At 35.1% G+C, this 15,970-nt stretch overlaps 1 protein-coding gene across 7 annotated transcripts in view; it reads left to right on the top strand.

The window, feature by feature from the left end:
* Nucleotides 1-3,949: 3,949 nt before the first annotated feature.
* The window catches only part of LOC131163581 (kinesin-like protein KIN-4A), a 28,977-nt gene continuing 16,956 nt past the window's right edge, over nt 3,950-15,970 (top strand). For 5 of the 7 annotated variants that reach the window (XM_058120208.1, XM_058120190.1, XM_058120174.1 and 2 more), the window contains exons 1-11: nt 3,956-4,652; nt 7,044-7,190; nt 7,285-7,434; nt 9,512-9,762; nt 11,883-12,070; nt 12,149-12,273; nt 13,122-13,158; nt 15,053-15,144; nt 15,226-15,336; nt 15,490-15,594; nt 15,848-15,941. In XM_058120208.1, coding sequence (XP_057976191.1) covers nt 4,536-4,652; nt 7,044-7,190; nt 7,285-7,434; nt 9,512-9,762; nt 11,883-12,070; nt 12,149-12,273; nt 13,122-13,158; nt 15,053-15,144; nt 15,226-15,336; nt 15,490-15,594; nt 15,848-15,941 — 1,417 coding nt within the window. In that variant the 5' untranslated portion in view covers nt 3,956-4,535. Of the gene's footprint in view, nt 4,653-7,043; nt 7,191-7,284; nt 7,435-9,511; nt 9,763-11,882; nt 12,071-12,148; nt 12,274-13,121; nt 13,159-15,052; nt 15,145-15,225; nt 15,337-15,489; nt 15,595-15,847; nt 15,942-15,970 lie in introns of all 7 variants that reach the window. The other 2 variants (XM_058120185.1, XM_058120199.1) reach the window with 2 other exon arrangements.

The raw sequence follows: 15,970 nt of genomic DNA, 5'->3' as shown, positions 1-15,970 counted from the left end.
GGTAGAAAGCAGAAAAGATTGGAATAAAGACTTGCCTTGCTCTATCTCCCATTCTCCCTCCTTCCCAGCTTTCTCACCACACAAAAGGGGGAAAAAAAAACTAGAGGACCAATTAATTAAAAAGACTGGTCTCTGCACATCTATAGATATAGTCCCTTTCAGTTGTAGCCAATTAGATATATATGTATGGGGCAGCTGGCTTACCATCAGACGAAAAAATATGCTATAGCTTATAATTAATCTCTGTGAAAAAGCACTGTCCCTTTTCTTTTCTCATGAGAAAGTGTACAAAGAACATTGAGATTCATGTTAAGTTCCTCTACAATCTATAGGGATTGCTTCTTGATTGCTTTCATTGAGGTTGATCAATCTCTTATCGGTGGTAGAGAAGCAACATTTGTGATCTGGTAAATTACGCGTCCAGAATTAGATGTTGTGCAGCATTTTGAAGAATCTGCGATGGATTCAGGTGGATTTCCCGATTAACGAGTTAAAGCCATATATTCTCCTTTCTGCAGGATATCGATTGAACAAATGAGCACATTTGCTCGTTAACTACCATAGGCTGCAAGTATTATGACCCCATAAGCTGGACAGACATTAATTAATTAAGTGTGGCATAAAGTTGGTGCTTTCAATTAAGATCCAAGCTGCAAGTCTTATCAGAGAGTTCTCGGTCATCTTCTCATGGGACAATAGGGTCAGTGTGATGGGTTGGTGCAGACCAAAACTAAGCTTGTTTGGACACTAATATTACGTTAACATCACATCCATCTAAATTTCCTCAAACTAACCAACTTCTAAAAGGGAAAATTAAAAAAAAAAATAAAAAATAAAAGGAGGAGGAAAAGCTAGTTTGAGATGCATGTGTAAGTGCCGAGTGGGGGCATAGGTGCTTGGAGTTGCTTGGCTCCCATTCAAGCTAACGGTTGAATTGATGCTTCAGAATCCAATGAACAGAAAAAGTTAGGTGAGGAAAAGGAAACCAGAGGTTGTGATCTTTGTTCATGTATTTTATGTATATCTCTCTCTCTTCTTTTGGTTCTCCTCCTTTCCTTGTAGATAAAGGAGATGAGGATGGCGATCGAAAACTGATAAAAAAGTCATTGTGTGCTGGTCACTTTGCTTGACTTGCATTTTACAGCATTATCACCTCCAAGCAATTAAAATGAATCAAGAAATAGACTAGACAGGTAGATTTCATGAATGTTGCACTGATTAGTTTTTTTATTTTTTTAAATCTAAGCATTGTAATTGTCCAAGTGCAATATGTATTCTTCTTCTCCTTCCTCTTTTCTATTTTCTTTCATTTTTTTTGTTGAGACAGTAGAAATAATAAAGCATGAAGAGTCATTTTCTTATGGAGAAAAAAAAAAAGCAGACCCAGATAGGGGAAAGACCATTTTAGCGTGGCCAAAGTAAGATTTTGAGCAATGAATTGGATTGGATTGGATTGGTGTTTAAAAGTAATAGGTTAATTATAAAATCGTGAACCATGCATCCATCTTAAAAAGCAAGGTGATAATCAAAATCTGCAAGAGAGAAAGAGAATGGAGTTTGGGGTCTGAAGAGAGAGAGAGAGAATCTGGCCCACTTGGTATGAGAGTTGGAGGAGTACTAAATGACAGAGCATGTGAGGGAGGGCCCAAAAGCTGCTTCTCCCTGTGGTTGGGGGTCTTATTTGTGTTGTGCCCCTCCCTTTCAGTCCTGCTCCTCCACTTCCTTTCCCACTTTTGTTTCTTCTGTCAATTGCCAATTGGATGGAGGAAATCACAAAAAAGAAAAAAAAAATGTTGAACTTTATTCACAAATTTTGGGCTAAAAATATATATATATGAAAAATCTACTTTTTCGTGTTTAATTAGTTATTGAAGAAAGAAAAAAAGAAATAAAATTTATACAAAATTGGATTTGATTGATATTTGATTTTAAAATTTTCTAATCATAAATAAATTCTCATTCTTAATAATGTTTGATTTAGAAAATGAAAAAAATTACTTTTTTTCCTTCATTCTTTTCTTGGAACGTAGTTTTTCATCCAACAAAACCTCAAGGATTTTATTTGATAAAAGGAAATATGAGGAAAATAAGAAAAGAAATTAATTTCTTATTAATTCCTCTCTCTCTCTCTCTCTCTCTCTCTATATATATATATATATATATTCAAAAATAAATATTTATTCTAATGTAATTAAAAGTAAAAAAAAATTAAATGTTGGTGATAGGTAAAATCAAAATTTTGTTTATTATTATCATTTTCTTAATAATTGATGAAAATTAAAATTCCTTCATATATTTCTTTGTTGTTCTTAATATTTTTCAAATTTCAAATGAAATCTTAGAATTTGGAACTTATAAATTTAAAGTCTTGAACTTGTACTCTAGAAGGAGTCGATAAGGGGTATGGCGTGAAACTTCATGTTATATAGTGATTTTTTAGCCTACTAAAAAGGTATAATAATAATAATATAACGGTAAAAGACATTCACCTCTCTTAAGATTTGGTAAAAAAACAAAAACCCTCTTGAGGTTTCAAAAATGTCATAGACCTTCTTTGAATTTGTCAAAAAGACACTCACCTCTACTAAAAAAACTTGTCTTCTTGCAAAATATAAGGAAAAATTTGCATTTTTTTGGCAATCTTATGGGAGGTTTTTGAAATTTTTGAAATTTCAAAGAAGGTAATTATCTTTTTGTCAAACCACAGGAGAGGTTAGTGTCTTTTGCCATAATAATAATAATAGTAACTCATGTATCATATTTAAGGATTTGTTATGTATTAATTTTTTTAAAATTTATTGGTGCATTAATTAATTACCAAGATGTTAATGTTGATTCATTGCTATCATAAAAGGAGGACTATATTTCCCATTTTTATGAGAGTTGATATGGATGTCAATGCAGGAGGAGACATGCAGGTGCAGTAGTGAATGGCTTTGATGGGTGGGGAAGAATCTTGGTCTCATAGCTATGGAATGTGGGGGAGAGGTATGAATGAATGAACCCACTTTGAGAATATATGTGTATATTACCATAACAAAATAAAAGAAAAAGATGGCTTTTGGAGTAAGGAGCACATGCCTAATGCAGGTTGCCCCTTTTTTGTTTTTATGACTTTAGGAAAATTATATGAAAGAAGATAGATACAATTTTTAATATTTGTTAAATAATAAAGATTGAACTTTTAATGTCGATTTTTGTAATTTGGAACATACTTATATGCTGTCGTGCACAAGAATAAGGCGCTCTCACTATTTTCCGTCGAGGGCGGGGAGATATCACAATGCCATGTGCCCCTACAGTAAATTTTTTTAATATTATTATATTTTTTGAGGAATTTGAGGTGGATCGCGGGTTCTACTTTTTAGATCTATAATGTCTCACCAAACCTGAAAACTAGCCTTTTAATATTATCATATTAAACGTGCAAAATGTTGGTAATGTTAGTAGTAAAAAATTCAAAAATTCAAGTTATGTTTGATAACATAAATTCATTTAGGTTAAAATTTACATAAATTTAGATATATTTTTATATTGTATTTTGTCTAATTTTATAAAAATTAAAAGAAAAGATTTGAAATTTAATCGCTTACCTCGATTTTCCATTAAAACCCCATTTCCTCCAAATAAAAAAAGAAAGAAAAAGTAAATTTGCACAAATGAGGGGAGTTGTCCTAATTAGGGTAAATTACCTTATCTATCCTAATTTTTTTTTTAAATGGGTACATAATTATTACAAAAGCCAATTTATACTAAATTACTAATTCCATTTTTCTAAATATAGCCTAAGTAAAAATACAAGTATGCTTTAAATAGTTATGATCTAATGCTCTTCCAAAATAAGAAATGATTTAAAATTGGGAGGCTGCCATTTTCTAACCGTTACTCTAGTGAGCTAAACAACAAAGAACAAACAGTATACTTCTTGTGAAATACTATGTCAAATACTGACGAACAATCATTTTCGAAAAATGTAGTACTCTACGAGGGAGGAGAAAAAAAAGGAAGAAAGAGAGAAAAAGGAAAGAGAAGGAAAAAGTCATGGAGGGCAGGGGAGCGCTTCCTGATTTCCAGTGAAGCAAAGGGCAAGTTGGGAAAGAGGGATAACAGAGGTGTCAACACCACCGCCATGGCTAACAGGCTAAGGTTTGATTATGTGGGTATGGGGACTGGTGACCGGTGAGAGCAGTGAAGAAGAAGGGAAAATGATAGTGCCACAGTGACGGTGGTTGTTGTATTCGCCTTCCTGCCTTCTGGTACTGCTCTTTTGAATGCTCTCATTACCCGCCGCCTGCTTAGTTCCCACCCACCCTCTCTCTCTCTCTCTCTCTCTCTCTCTCTCTCTCTCTCTCTCTGGAGTACTGTTATAACCCACCTTCGTCTTCCTTCAGTTGCTGCATCATTTTCTTTCCCACAACCCCAACTTCCCAGAAAATGAGGAAGTGATTCTCTTTCGGTCTCTGGAAGTATTAGTTGTCTGATATTTCACTTTCTCATTTACTTTCTCGCTGGAAAAAGTGCCGCTGCTACCATCCATGGAGGTAGCAGAGGATTGCTGCGTCAAGGTTGCGCTTCACATCCGCCCGCTCATACCCGATGAACGCCTTCAAGGTTGCAACGACTGTGTCACCGTCGTACCCGGGAAGCCTCAGGTACTGTTCCACATTTAATTTTTCTATATATATATATGTATAACACATATAAATATATATACTCTATTTCGATCTTAGCTTTTCCCATGCGCTGTTATTCTACGGTTTCCCTTCAATTTACAAGAGATTGGCAGTTCTTGCCATCCTGATTTTGAGCTGTTGAGTTCTTACGAATGACTATGATTTCTGGGGTTTTCGGGATCAATTGTGTTGTTCTAGGATCGCTCTATAGTATTATGGTTCTGTTATAAATTTTCACTTTTTTTTTTTCAATTTAAGAACAGAGGAAATAAAACCTCGACTTATTGTTTAATTGCACGGAACAGAATGGAATCGTGATTGCTTTCAGCTTGTTTCTTTTTTATTCGTCCAGTTCGAACAATTTTATTTATTTATTTTCAATTCCTTTTACGTTTTTTTGGTAGATAATTCCATTACATTTTTCTGTGCACCGTCTATGTGTATTTGTCTCGGAGCAAGCCTTTAAAGAATCAGACAAGACCATGTTTTGGATTTTCTTGCTTTCTTACAGAAGAAAAAAAATCTCTCTCTCTCTCTCTCTCTCTCTCTCTCTCACACACACACACACACACGCACGCACACGCACGCACGCACGCACATATTTAATTTTTGCAAAATTAGTTGTCTCATTTGGTTCTGCTTGGGGTATAACCTGCTTGTATCATTGTATGCAAATGTTCTATTGTTCTGTTTCTTTTAGAATCTGGCTATGATCGGATGCAGTTTTTCCTCACTACTTCAATGGACATTTTTTGTCACCTCAGTTGTTCTTAGCTGTGCAATCACTGGTCTTCACTAAAAATTGGACTTTGAAACGCATTTTATACTTACCAGAAATTTAAAAATTGTTAAACTTATTACAACCAATTTATTAGAAGCACACCATTTTGTTCTCATAGAATTAATTATTAAGGGTCAGCGTAAAAATGATTTAATATGCTTTTGTTAAATCATATCACAATTGTTTTTCAATGCTAAATCAGTAAATCAAGTACATATTGATTTCCATACATTCATGGTGTATCACTGCAATGGTGGAGGGTCCCGCCTTCTCCCATCCATTCTTTAGAAGTCTATTTTACCCCTTTAAAATATTTTTAGGAAAAAATTGTAAAAAACCTGCATTTTTCAGTATCTTGGGCTCTCTAAAGTCATAAGTAATTAGGCATTTTTCAGTATCATGCCTATGATTCTTTTTGCCTGCTCCCTGGTCTTTGTAAGTATTTTTGCCTATGAAGAATATGGTCATGTTTTTTTGTGTGCTTACAAGAATTCTCAATTGTCAAGATCATATTCTTCACAAGAACCCCCCCACCCCCAACGACAAAAAAAAAAGAAAAATAGACAAACACAAATGAAAAATAGCATTAGTGTCCCTATAATCTCCCTCTATCATTAAGTGAACCCTTGGCTATCTAATTCTTAAAAAGTGGCTTATCTGTGGTCTTGCTTCTGTTGTACCTGCCCACTCAAGAGGCTACTAGCATTTATCCATTTGAAGGGGTGTTGGCAGTAGGATGGATATATGATTGTGCATGCATTTAAAATTTTTTTGCCTTTTAGAGGCAGGATTTAATATTGTTTTATTCACTATAAAGGATTAAGTTACTGGGATTTATTGTTCATTTTGCATGAATTTGTAGTATTCTTCCTTCAATTAGCTAGTTCTTGTGGGAAGAGCATTTTTATTTATTTGGAATTTTGGAAGGTTTGATTCAAAACTTCGAAGTTAAGATGCTGCTTTTTCACATAGATCTCCAGAAGATTTATGAAGTTTCCTTGGGATGAACTGTGATTGAAATTTAACACATCTCAAAGACTCCCATGGTCCTGCCCCATACCCTGCATGGCTATGTTCCTTTGTAATGCATTAGCTTGTATTATATTGTCTTGAAGTTCATGTATAAAATGAAAAGCTCCCAGATGAGCTGAAGTTGACTAGTTCCCAGCCACTTGGATCAGTTAAGTGAATCCTTTCCCGCCATTTAGCTCTAAGCGCCCCAACTTGGATTTTTTTGATTAATTATCACTTGATACTAGGCAAAGAAGGATGTTTATTCTATTTAGAAAAGTTTAAAGGTACATCTTGCAAGTTTTTGGAAGAGTAGACTAGCATAACAAGATTCCTGGTGGTGATCTCAAACACTCGGTATTAACTATGATGATGATAATGCTCAAGCAATGGAAGTAGATTAAAAACCATGTTAATTTTTGAAATTATAATCCCCCTCCCCTCCCCCATGCTTGCACGCAATCTTCTGAAGATAGATTTTAATATCGTTTGGATGTTGGGGACAGAGAATCTTTGTTTCTTTTTCCTACAAAAAGACTAATTTTGTGGATGTTGATTTTGTTTTGGTTGTGGTGCAGGTACAAGTTGGTACACATTCTTTTACATTCGATCATGTCTATGGAAGTAGTGGTTCTCCATCACACTCCATGTTTGAAGAATGCGTCGCCCCACTTGTTGATGGTTTGTTTCAAGGATACAATGCCACTGTTCTTGCATATGGTCAGGTAAAGTCCATTGCTTTTAAAATATTTAATGTGCGTCATGATTTACTCTTGCCATCTCCTTCTTAAAGTAACTGGCTTTTAAAATTTGGTGCAGACAGGGTCTGGGAAAACATACACCATGGGGACTGCTTTCAACGATGGTTGCAATACAGGATTGATCCCTCAAGTTATGAATGCACTATTCAACAAGATTGAGATGTTGAAGCATCAAATTGAATTCCAGTTGCATGTTTCATTCATAGAGGTTCATTATTACCTTTCCTTCTTGTTCTACTTTATATCAAGATATGAGTGCTTTCAGTTTTTTCTTTTAAATTTGATTATGGAATTCATTACAGAATGTTATAAGTTTCTAACTAATAAATATATTGTGCATATGTAAATCCTCCCATTCATTTGCAGTTGATGTTGTTGTTGGCAGATGTGCTAAAAAAAATTTGGGGATCCACAAGTTTTATCACATTTGCATCCATAGTTTTATTATGATTGGCTATGGCCCCACATGCTTAAGATTATATTTTAAGCTTGTTCGAAAATTTCTTTTATTTTTGATTTCTTGTGGACCTTTTGAGTGTTTTTCAGGCTTATGTCTAGGCCGAGTCAATAGGATTGTCAATATGCACATTTGATAATTTACGAAGTGACTTGATGCTTTCTTTTTTTCACTCCCTGCATGGATCTCTCTCTGTTTTAGTGCTTGTAAACCCAGTGCTAGAGCCACTTAATATTTTTTTGTTTCGCTAAAGCTAGTCTGAGGCTGCTAATTTTTTTTTAGAGGTGAGAATTAGAATTTGGAACTAATGCAATGAGATATTGGACAAGTTATGGCTTCACTGAATAATTATATATCTGTTAAAAACTTGCAAACAAAATAGACTAGAAAAACCTAGATGTCCATTGTTGTCTTTTTTGAAGCTATTAAAATGCTATATTATTGGTGGAAGAAATATTTCATTGTCCTATTAAGACTCAAAAAATTTATTTTTCTTCTTTTTCTTTTGGAGTTAGCTACACTCATTCTTTCTCAATAAAATGTAAGCAGCTGAAATGAGGAATGTTAACCTGTTGAGGATTTTGGGATGAGTCAGTAGAAACTAGCAAGACAATTTTTTTAGGAAAGCACACATATTCATTGTTTGAGAATTGTTCATTTGTTTGAAAAGCTAGGGTTTTCATTGTTTGAGGAGTGGATTATATTTTCTGACATGGTTTAGTCCAGCAAAATGAAGTAAATGATTTTCAATCTTGATACAATTTTAAGTTGGCTCCACTGCAAAGCAAAAGGCGGACAAGAAAGAACGTTGTTGAGGCTTTGAAGAAGGAATGTCACTTTGTTTAATTAATCCTACATAGAACCAGATTGGAAGAGGGAAAAAAAAAATTAAAGACTTAACTCAAATACTTAAATCAAAGTTGGTTGTTTGTATTTTATTCTAAAAACTGGCAGACCAGAAGTCTTCTGGATAGTTCTGTTGAACTATTGAGTTGGGTAGGTTAATTTGAAGCATGCTCCCCACCAACAAACCCCACAATCAGCACCTTAAAATGAAAAATTAAATAAAATGAAAGACAGAATAGGGGAAGTTTAAGTGTACAATTTCTTCTCCGTATCATTTTTGCTCAATTCTCTCCGTTGGCTTCACTTGTCCACGGGGCAAAAAGGCATTTGTTTCATTTTTACATTCTAAAACGAAAAGTAATTTGGTTAATTAACTTCTATTTTATTTTGTCCATGATGGCATAAATTGTCGGAAAAGGATTCATTTAGCCGACCCCACCTAGTGGGACTTATGGTTTGGTTTTGTTGTTATATTAACTTTGGTTTTATTTTCCAAAGTACAGGGTTGATGTGTGCGTCCTAATTTGGGGTGCCTATTTGAGTCCAGGCTGGGTTGGCTATTTGCCACTCTGTTGAATTTCAAATCACTGGCCAGAATGTGCCAATGGAAAAGAGCTTTATGAGTTCAACCCTGCCTTTTTATGCTAGTTCAAATGAGTTGTTTGTTCATGGTCTCGGCGTTTGTTTATGTAGTATACTTCCATTATGATCAATCTCAATCTTAATCTGTTACCTTTTCATGTTTTAATGGCTGAATTCATCATCCTTTTCACGGAAAAGGAAGTTTATGACTATTTATTTTCGTCACGGCACTGACCTCAATTCTTCTTTTGATTGTTTGTTGTATATTATTGTTTGTATGATATTCCTCTTGTTCGGAAAATTCAACAGAAACTTGCTTGTCTATTTCTTGTTATGGACTGTAGTTTCTTTAATTTATTATAGTGACAGAAAAGAATTAACCAATGGTTTCTATTTGAAGATTCTAAAAGAAGAAGTGAGGGATTTGCTGGATTACCCTTCTTTGAGCAAGTCGGAGACCAATGGACATGCTGGGAAAATTACTGCCCCTGGGAGACCACCAATACAAATTCGTGAAACATCAAATGGAGTTATAACATTAGCAGGGTCAACTGAAGTAGCTGTCAGTACACTAAAAGAAATGGCTGCTTGCCTGGAGCAAGGATCACTAAGCAGGGCAACAGGGAGCACAAATATGAACAACCAGTCCAGGTGAACTTGCATCTTTGGTCTGTCTTTCTCGCCTATTAGAAATTTGTATGCTTCCTGATAGACCATTTCATCCTTGAACATTGATAAATATTGAACTACTGATGCTTGTGGGTTTCGATTTATCAAATCATGAACTGGCATCGTCTGCTTTCTCTTAGTGCATTCTAGTAGAGGTGGTCAATAGTACATGCATAATATACAAGCACATGGCTGGAAAGATTCATCTGAAGTTATTTATTCTTGTATCATCACCCCCACTACCACTACGGCCACCACCCCCTTCACTGTCATAATTATTTCCTGGGAACAAGACATATTTGCAATCTTGATCCAATGAATTGTATTAAACATCCTACAATATGTGAAAGTAATTTGATATATACCCCCATTACTAGTTTGCATCTGTTGGTACAAAAATGACTTTTGTGCTATATATATATGTGGCAATTATCTTAATTTCTTTATTTAGCAATCATGAAATTACCTGATTGTATCGGTGATCTTATAGATATGTAATAATTCCTGAACCTATTTGACTGAGTCATGTAATAATTCCTGAACCTATTTAACTGAGTCATGGTCCCAACTACTTGGATCAAGGATCAACTACTAGCAACAATTCTCTAAATTCCTTTATGCAGGAATCTTCAGATTTGCTTAATACTTTAAAAAAAAATATTGAATTGCTTTGAAAGATGCTTACAACATGTTCATAGGCTCTCCATATGCGGGGTTGGGAGCGCATGCATCAAATCACTTCCCAAGACCATGCAGTTGTGGGAGCCTTGTGTATTGAAATAGCTATCAAAAGTTTCAAAGGTACAAATTGATTGTTTGGCATATGTCCCATGTAAATGAATAATTGATGAAACAAGAATCTTAAGTAAAGGGTACAAATGACAGGTTTTCTATATATAGTTTCTAATATTAGGTTTAGATAGTCGGTCAATGTCTGGGACTCTGGTGCGAACTTAAAAGTCTTGGGCTCAAGATTAAGTTTTGAGGGTGGCTACTTCGTGCAGCAAAATGCTGAGGTTGCGACTGTATCCAGAGTCCAGACATCTCCCATGATCCTAATTCAGAGGAATTAACACTGAGTAATTTCATGTTTTAATCATAGTTACCACAAAAGCTAATATGTTAATGAACCACGAATTGGTACAAGCTTTCCAAAACATGGTACATTTTCATTCCAAAACACAAAATCTAGTACCTCAAAGTTTTAATTCAGTGTTTTCCTATGACATCTTTATTTGTTAAAGTGGACCACTGTTGCATTTAATTTTATTTTTTGGTCACTGTGAATCTCCTTGGCCAAAAAAAATCCCTTTTAAGTTTAAAAACACCTTAGCACCCTCTCTACAAGTGCCATTTCACATTCTTCACCTATATATCCATGTAAGCTTCTCCCTAATATATCACATTTTAAAGCATGTAGTACCGTGATCCCAGCCCATACCACAAAACATAACATTCCCCATGCTAGATAATGTTCGTTTTGACACTTCTGGGGCAGCATGAAATCTTTAATTGTTTTAGCTTTATGTTGCAAAGTGATAGACCACTGCACTAGCAGCAGTTAAACTTTTGGTCAAATATGGAAATTATGGTGCGACCCATATCTTTGTTGCTATGAGTGGGTTTTGTTATTTCTATTTGTTCCACAATAATCTTGTGACTCGTTCGATTCTTTTGTTAATATATACTTATCCAAAAAAAGAGACTATGGCTATTGGTTGGACAATGACTGGGAAAGCAAGTGTAAGCGCGAATGTCTGTAGAGAATAAGCAAACTATACAGTTGTTGTTCTCATTGTTTTTAGCTTCCTGAAAAACATCAATAATTGCTGCCCGCTTGCTGTCTTTATGATCATGGGGCTTCAGACCCTCTTTTAAGTGCTTCCTAAAGAGAACCTTTGAGGCTGAGCATTTTTTTTTTTCATTGATTTAATCTGAAATATAGACAATTGTGTTTATTCATATCATGTTGTTTGGCTTCAAAGTTAGTTTTATCCAATGCCTTATTTGTGAGGGTAGCAAATGTTTATTTTGCTTTTATTCTTATGCATGGATTCTCCATCATCTGATGTCATGTGGTTCCTTTTTGCATGTTGCAAAAGTCGGTCGCATGCCATCTTCACCATCACATTGTCACAGATGCGTAAACTTCATCCAGTTTGTCCTGGCGAGACCAATCCACATGTGGATGTGGGTGAAGAGTACTTATGTGCAAAACTTCATTTGGTTGATCTGGCTGGATCTGAACGAGCTAAAAGAACAGGCTCTGATGGTGTACGTTTTAAAGAGGGTGAGTGGAACTGTTTATGACAATGTATTCCATCTGTGCTTATTGCATAATGACAACAACAATAACTATTCTGAACAGGTATTCACATTAACAGGGGGCTTCTTGCACTTGGTAATGTCATCAGTGCATTAGGAGATGAGAAAAAGCGGAAAGAAGGCATGCATGTTCCTTATCGAGATAGTAAACTAACTCGACTCTTGCAGGTATGACCAGCATTGTGTTGATCTAAATAACATTTACGTGTAGTTGCCCAAAATTTTGGCTTACAGGATAAAATCAAGCATTTTGGTGGGGTGTTGCAAAGTGACTTAATAATGTACCTTCACAAAACTGTATTATGATTTAATTAATGCTTATACAACATTGTTTAATAATATACCTTCACAAATAACTACTTGATTTTCTAAGGCAAAGATCCAGGGATGCTTTGGTTTGAGGAATTGAAATTTGTTCCTTGTGTTTAATAATTCTAAAATTTTCCATTTCCTTGAAGTGATAATTCTGTAAATATGTTGAATTATAATTTTGTGTTAGAATAAGTCAATAGTTCCTGCTTTTCTTATGGCTGGAATTTTTTCTTCCTGGATTTGGGGGCAGGACTCCAACTTTACTTGGAGGAGTGCACTCTTAGCACATGAATAGGAATTTGGATCCTTAAATCCAATTTCTATTCCTATTCCCTGCACCAACTTGTGCTGTATTTATTTTTTAAGTATTTATGATTGATGTCTGAGCCAAGTTATGACTGATTCTGAGATAGGGTTTATAACTTTCTATTTGCACGGTTTAAAATTTAATGTTTAAAACCATTATTGTTGGGAGTTTAACAATAATGTAGGATTACCTGGCCTTAAAAAACAAGATGAAAAATTTGTAAATACATGTTTGTGCAATTAAGAAAAGCAGTTGTGGTCTGCCCCTTCCCCGGATCCTGCATACGCGGGAGCTTTGTGCACTGGGCTGCCCTTTTTAGTTTTGGGATTTGTTTGTGCCTCCCTGCCCCTCATTTCCCTTTTAGTGCTTCTGATCTAAGTTCATTCTTCTTTGGCAGGATTCGCTTGGTGGTAACAGCAAAACTGTTATGATCGGTATAAAATTCGCATTTCCATCTCCCTTAGCCTTTTTCTTTTTCAATTTTCAAAGACTTTGGTTGTTTGCACATATGTATAGAGAATAGTCATTTATTGGCTCGCTGGATAATTTCATGATTTGAAAATTTTCTTGTTTCAATTGAAATGTTTTCTGGACCAAGCAATTGTTTCTTCAGCAGTTACTTCTATTAACAGTATCATTTTGTATGTTTTGGTAGCTAAAAATTTTTCATTGTTTCCAAAGTCCCCCCCTCCCCCACAAAAAAAAAAAAAAAAAGGAAAAAAAAACACCTTCCTCTGATTTACTACATTGACTAATTACTGTTGTACCTTTAATTTCAGAAAAAAAGGATCTCTTAAGGTAGAAACTAATCATGAAATGAGAAGGCAATTTTGTTGGAGGACTAATTGTACACTAGAAACTCGTGTGGCTTAAGCCCCCAAAGGTTGGCTTAAGGTGGACATGGCCCGTTGCAAGGCTTCCTGGTGGCAGGAGGTCATGCGTTCAATTCTGCATGAAGGCTAAGTCTTGATTTATTAGGAGGAAGATGTGGGGCTGATCACATCCTCCCTCGGTTTGCTGTTGCTTCCGCCAGGGGGGCAGGGGATCGGAAGGGCTCGTCTAGGTTGGAGTTCTGGGATATAAAAAATATATAACAATCGGCAATTTCTTTAACCCTACTGGATTTGTTAGCTAGTTGGCAAATATGTCAACATCTCTCTAAATTTGTTTTTGAGGATATTTTGTAACTCTGTGTGTGTGAGTGTGTGTGTGTATTTGTTGTTTACTGAGTGTTGGTAAGTAGTTGCTTCTGCATAAGTACTTCCACTGACCCATAGTGTGATAATAACATTTTGTATGGCATTGCCAGTGATGATATGGTAAATATCAATGCATCACAATAAGCATGTTCCGTATGTTTGTAACTACCAAATTGCTTAATTGCTTATAATTTTCATCTTTCTGTGTGGTACGAATTATGATTAAATTTATCATTGAACTGAAAGGTTAAAAGCTGTAATATCAACTCCTAAGTATTTAAGACTAGAAAAATGAAAGAAGCTAATGATTATCTTAATGCATTTTGACTAGATGATAATGAAAAATACAGTTGGCATTGTAGGATCATATGATTCTTGATGGCCATTTTTCATTGTTGGAGGTTCTTAATTAGATTGGCAAACTGTTGTAGCTCCATGACATATTGTATGAGTTGTTGTGTCCATTCAACAAAATCATCTTGCAGTCAGCTTTTACAGTCTAATATTCTTAATGGAAATTGTTTTTTTGATCAAATAATAACCATGAATGACCACTTAAGTATGCCTTCTTGCATGAAAGATTCACTCCATGACAATTGCAGGTTGAGTTTTCCAATATAGAATGCTAAAGCTCAATATACATTGTTGGTCCACAACCTAAAAAAATTAAGTTATTAGGTAAAGTGTTAATCTAACACAGTATCAGAACTGGTTACCTGGATATCTTGGGTTGTTGCCTGAATTTATTGTGTTGTTTAAAAAATTATTATATTCTCTATAATGGGTGTTATTGATCGTGTGTGTATCTCTCCACGTGCTGTTGGGCTGCAAGTGTGGGGGAGTGTTAAAGGTTGATATATATTGTTGGCTCACAACCTAACAAATTAAGTTATTTGGTGAAGTGGTAAATCTATCATAGAACACGAGACACCTAAAATAACACTTGCCAATGAATCGTAGTGTGTTTTTTTTTTTTCTTTTTAAATAATGATTCCCTTTTTCCAGTTTTGGAAATTACAGGAGCAATATGGGTGTATGTTGAAGATTTTCATATGCTTTTGTTATTTTGAATGGAATTGAAAGTTCTTCCATATCTTTTTCTTATTAATTCTGAGTGTCATCGTTGCAGCTTGCATCAGTCCTGCTGATATCAATGTTGAGGAAACTCTTAACACTCTCAAATATGCTAACCGTGCTCGCAATATTCAGAATAAGCCTGTTGTAAGTTATAGACTGTTGTTATCCCATTGTTTGTTAAAATTTCATCTGATACCTAATTCAGAGCTGCATTTTATTCTACAGGTTAATAGAGATTTAGTATCAAATGAAATGCAAAAGATGCGGCAGCAGCTGGAGTACTTGCAAGCAGAGCTTAGTGCTCGTGGGGGAGGAGCTTCATCTAATGAAGTGCAGGTATATTAATGACATACTTTTTCTTTTTTATTTCTGCTGCTTCATTTTTTTCCCCTTTTTTTCTGCTTCACGTTCTTTTTCCCTTCACGCTGATAAATTGTGTTTGATTAGTTGCATTGCATTAATTTTATTTCCTTATTTTTCCTTCTATAGGTTCTTAAGGAAAGGATTGCCTGGCTTGAGGCTGCAAATGAGGACCTTTGCCGAGAACTTCATGAATATCGCCGCGGACATGCTATTGCAGGGACAGATGCTCAAGTATATTTATATAACCTCTACTGGGTTCTTTTTATTTTCTTTCTTCTCACCTTCACCTCCCACCCACTCACTTGTTGAATTTGATAATATTATTTGTATAATTGCAGTGCTAAACTCTTAGTATTGCCATTATTATTCATGCATGTATATATCTTCATCTTTTGTTTCATGGTTGACTGTATTTATCTTTGGTTTCAGTAGACAGTGTACAATAACTGAATAGTTGTCAATGTGTTTTCTTTTTATAACTCAGGATGGTTCCATAAATTTTATGAAAAGTGAGGGACTTAAGATGGGTGTGCAGAATTTGAACTCATCTGATTATCCAATGGTTGAAGCTGTTACAGGTGAACACTACTGATCCAGTTAGTAATGA

The sequence above is a fragment of the Malania oleifera genome, chromosome 1 (genome assembly GCF_029873635.1).
Source record: "Malania oleifera isolate guangnan ecotype guangnan chromosome 1, ASM2987363v1, whole genome shotgun sequence".
NCBI lineage: Eukaryota > Viridiplantae > Streptophyta > Magnoliopsida > Santalales > Ximeniaceae > Malania > Malania oleifera.
The sequence above is the reverse complement of the archived record's forward strand: the minus strand, read 5'-3'. Positions and strand labels throughout refer to the sequence as shown.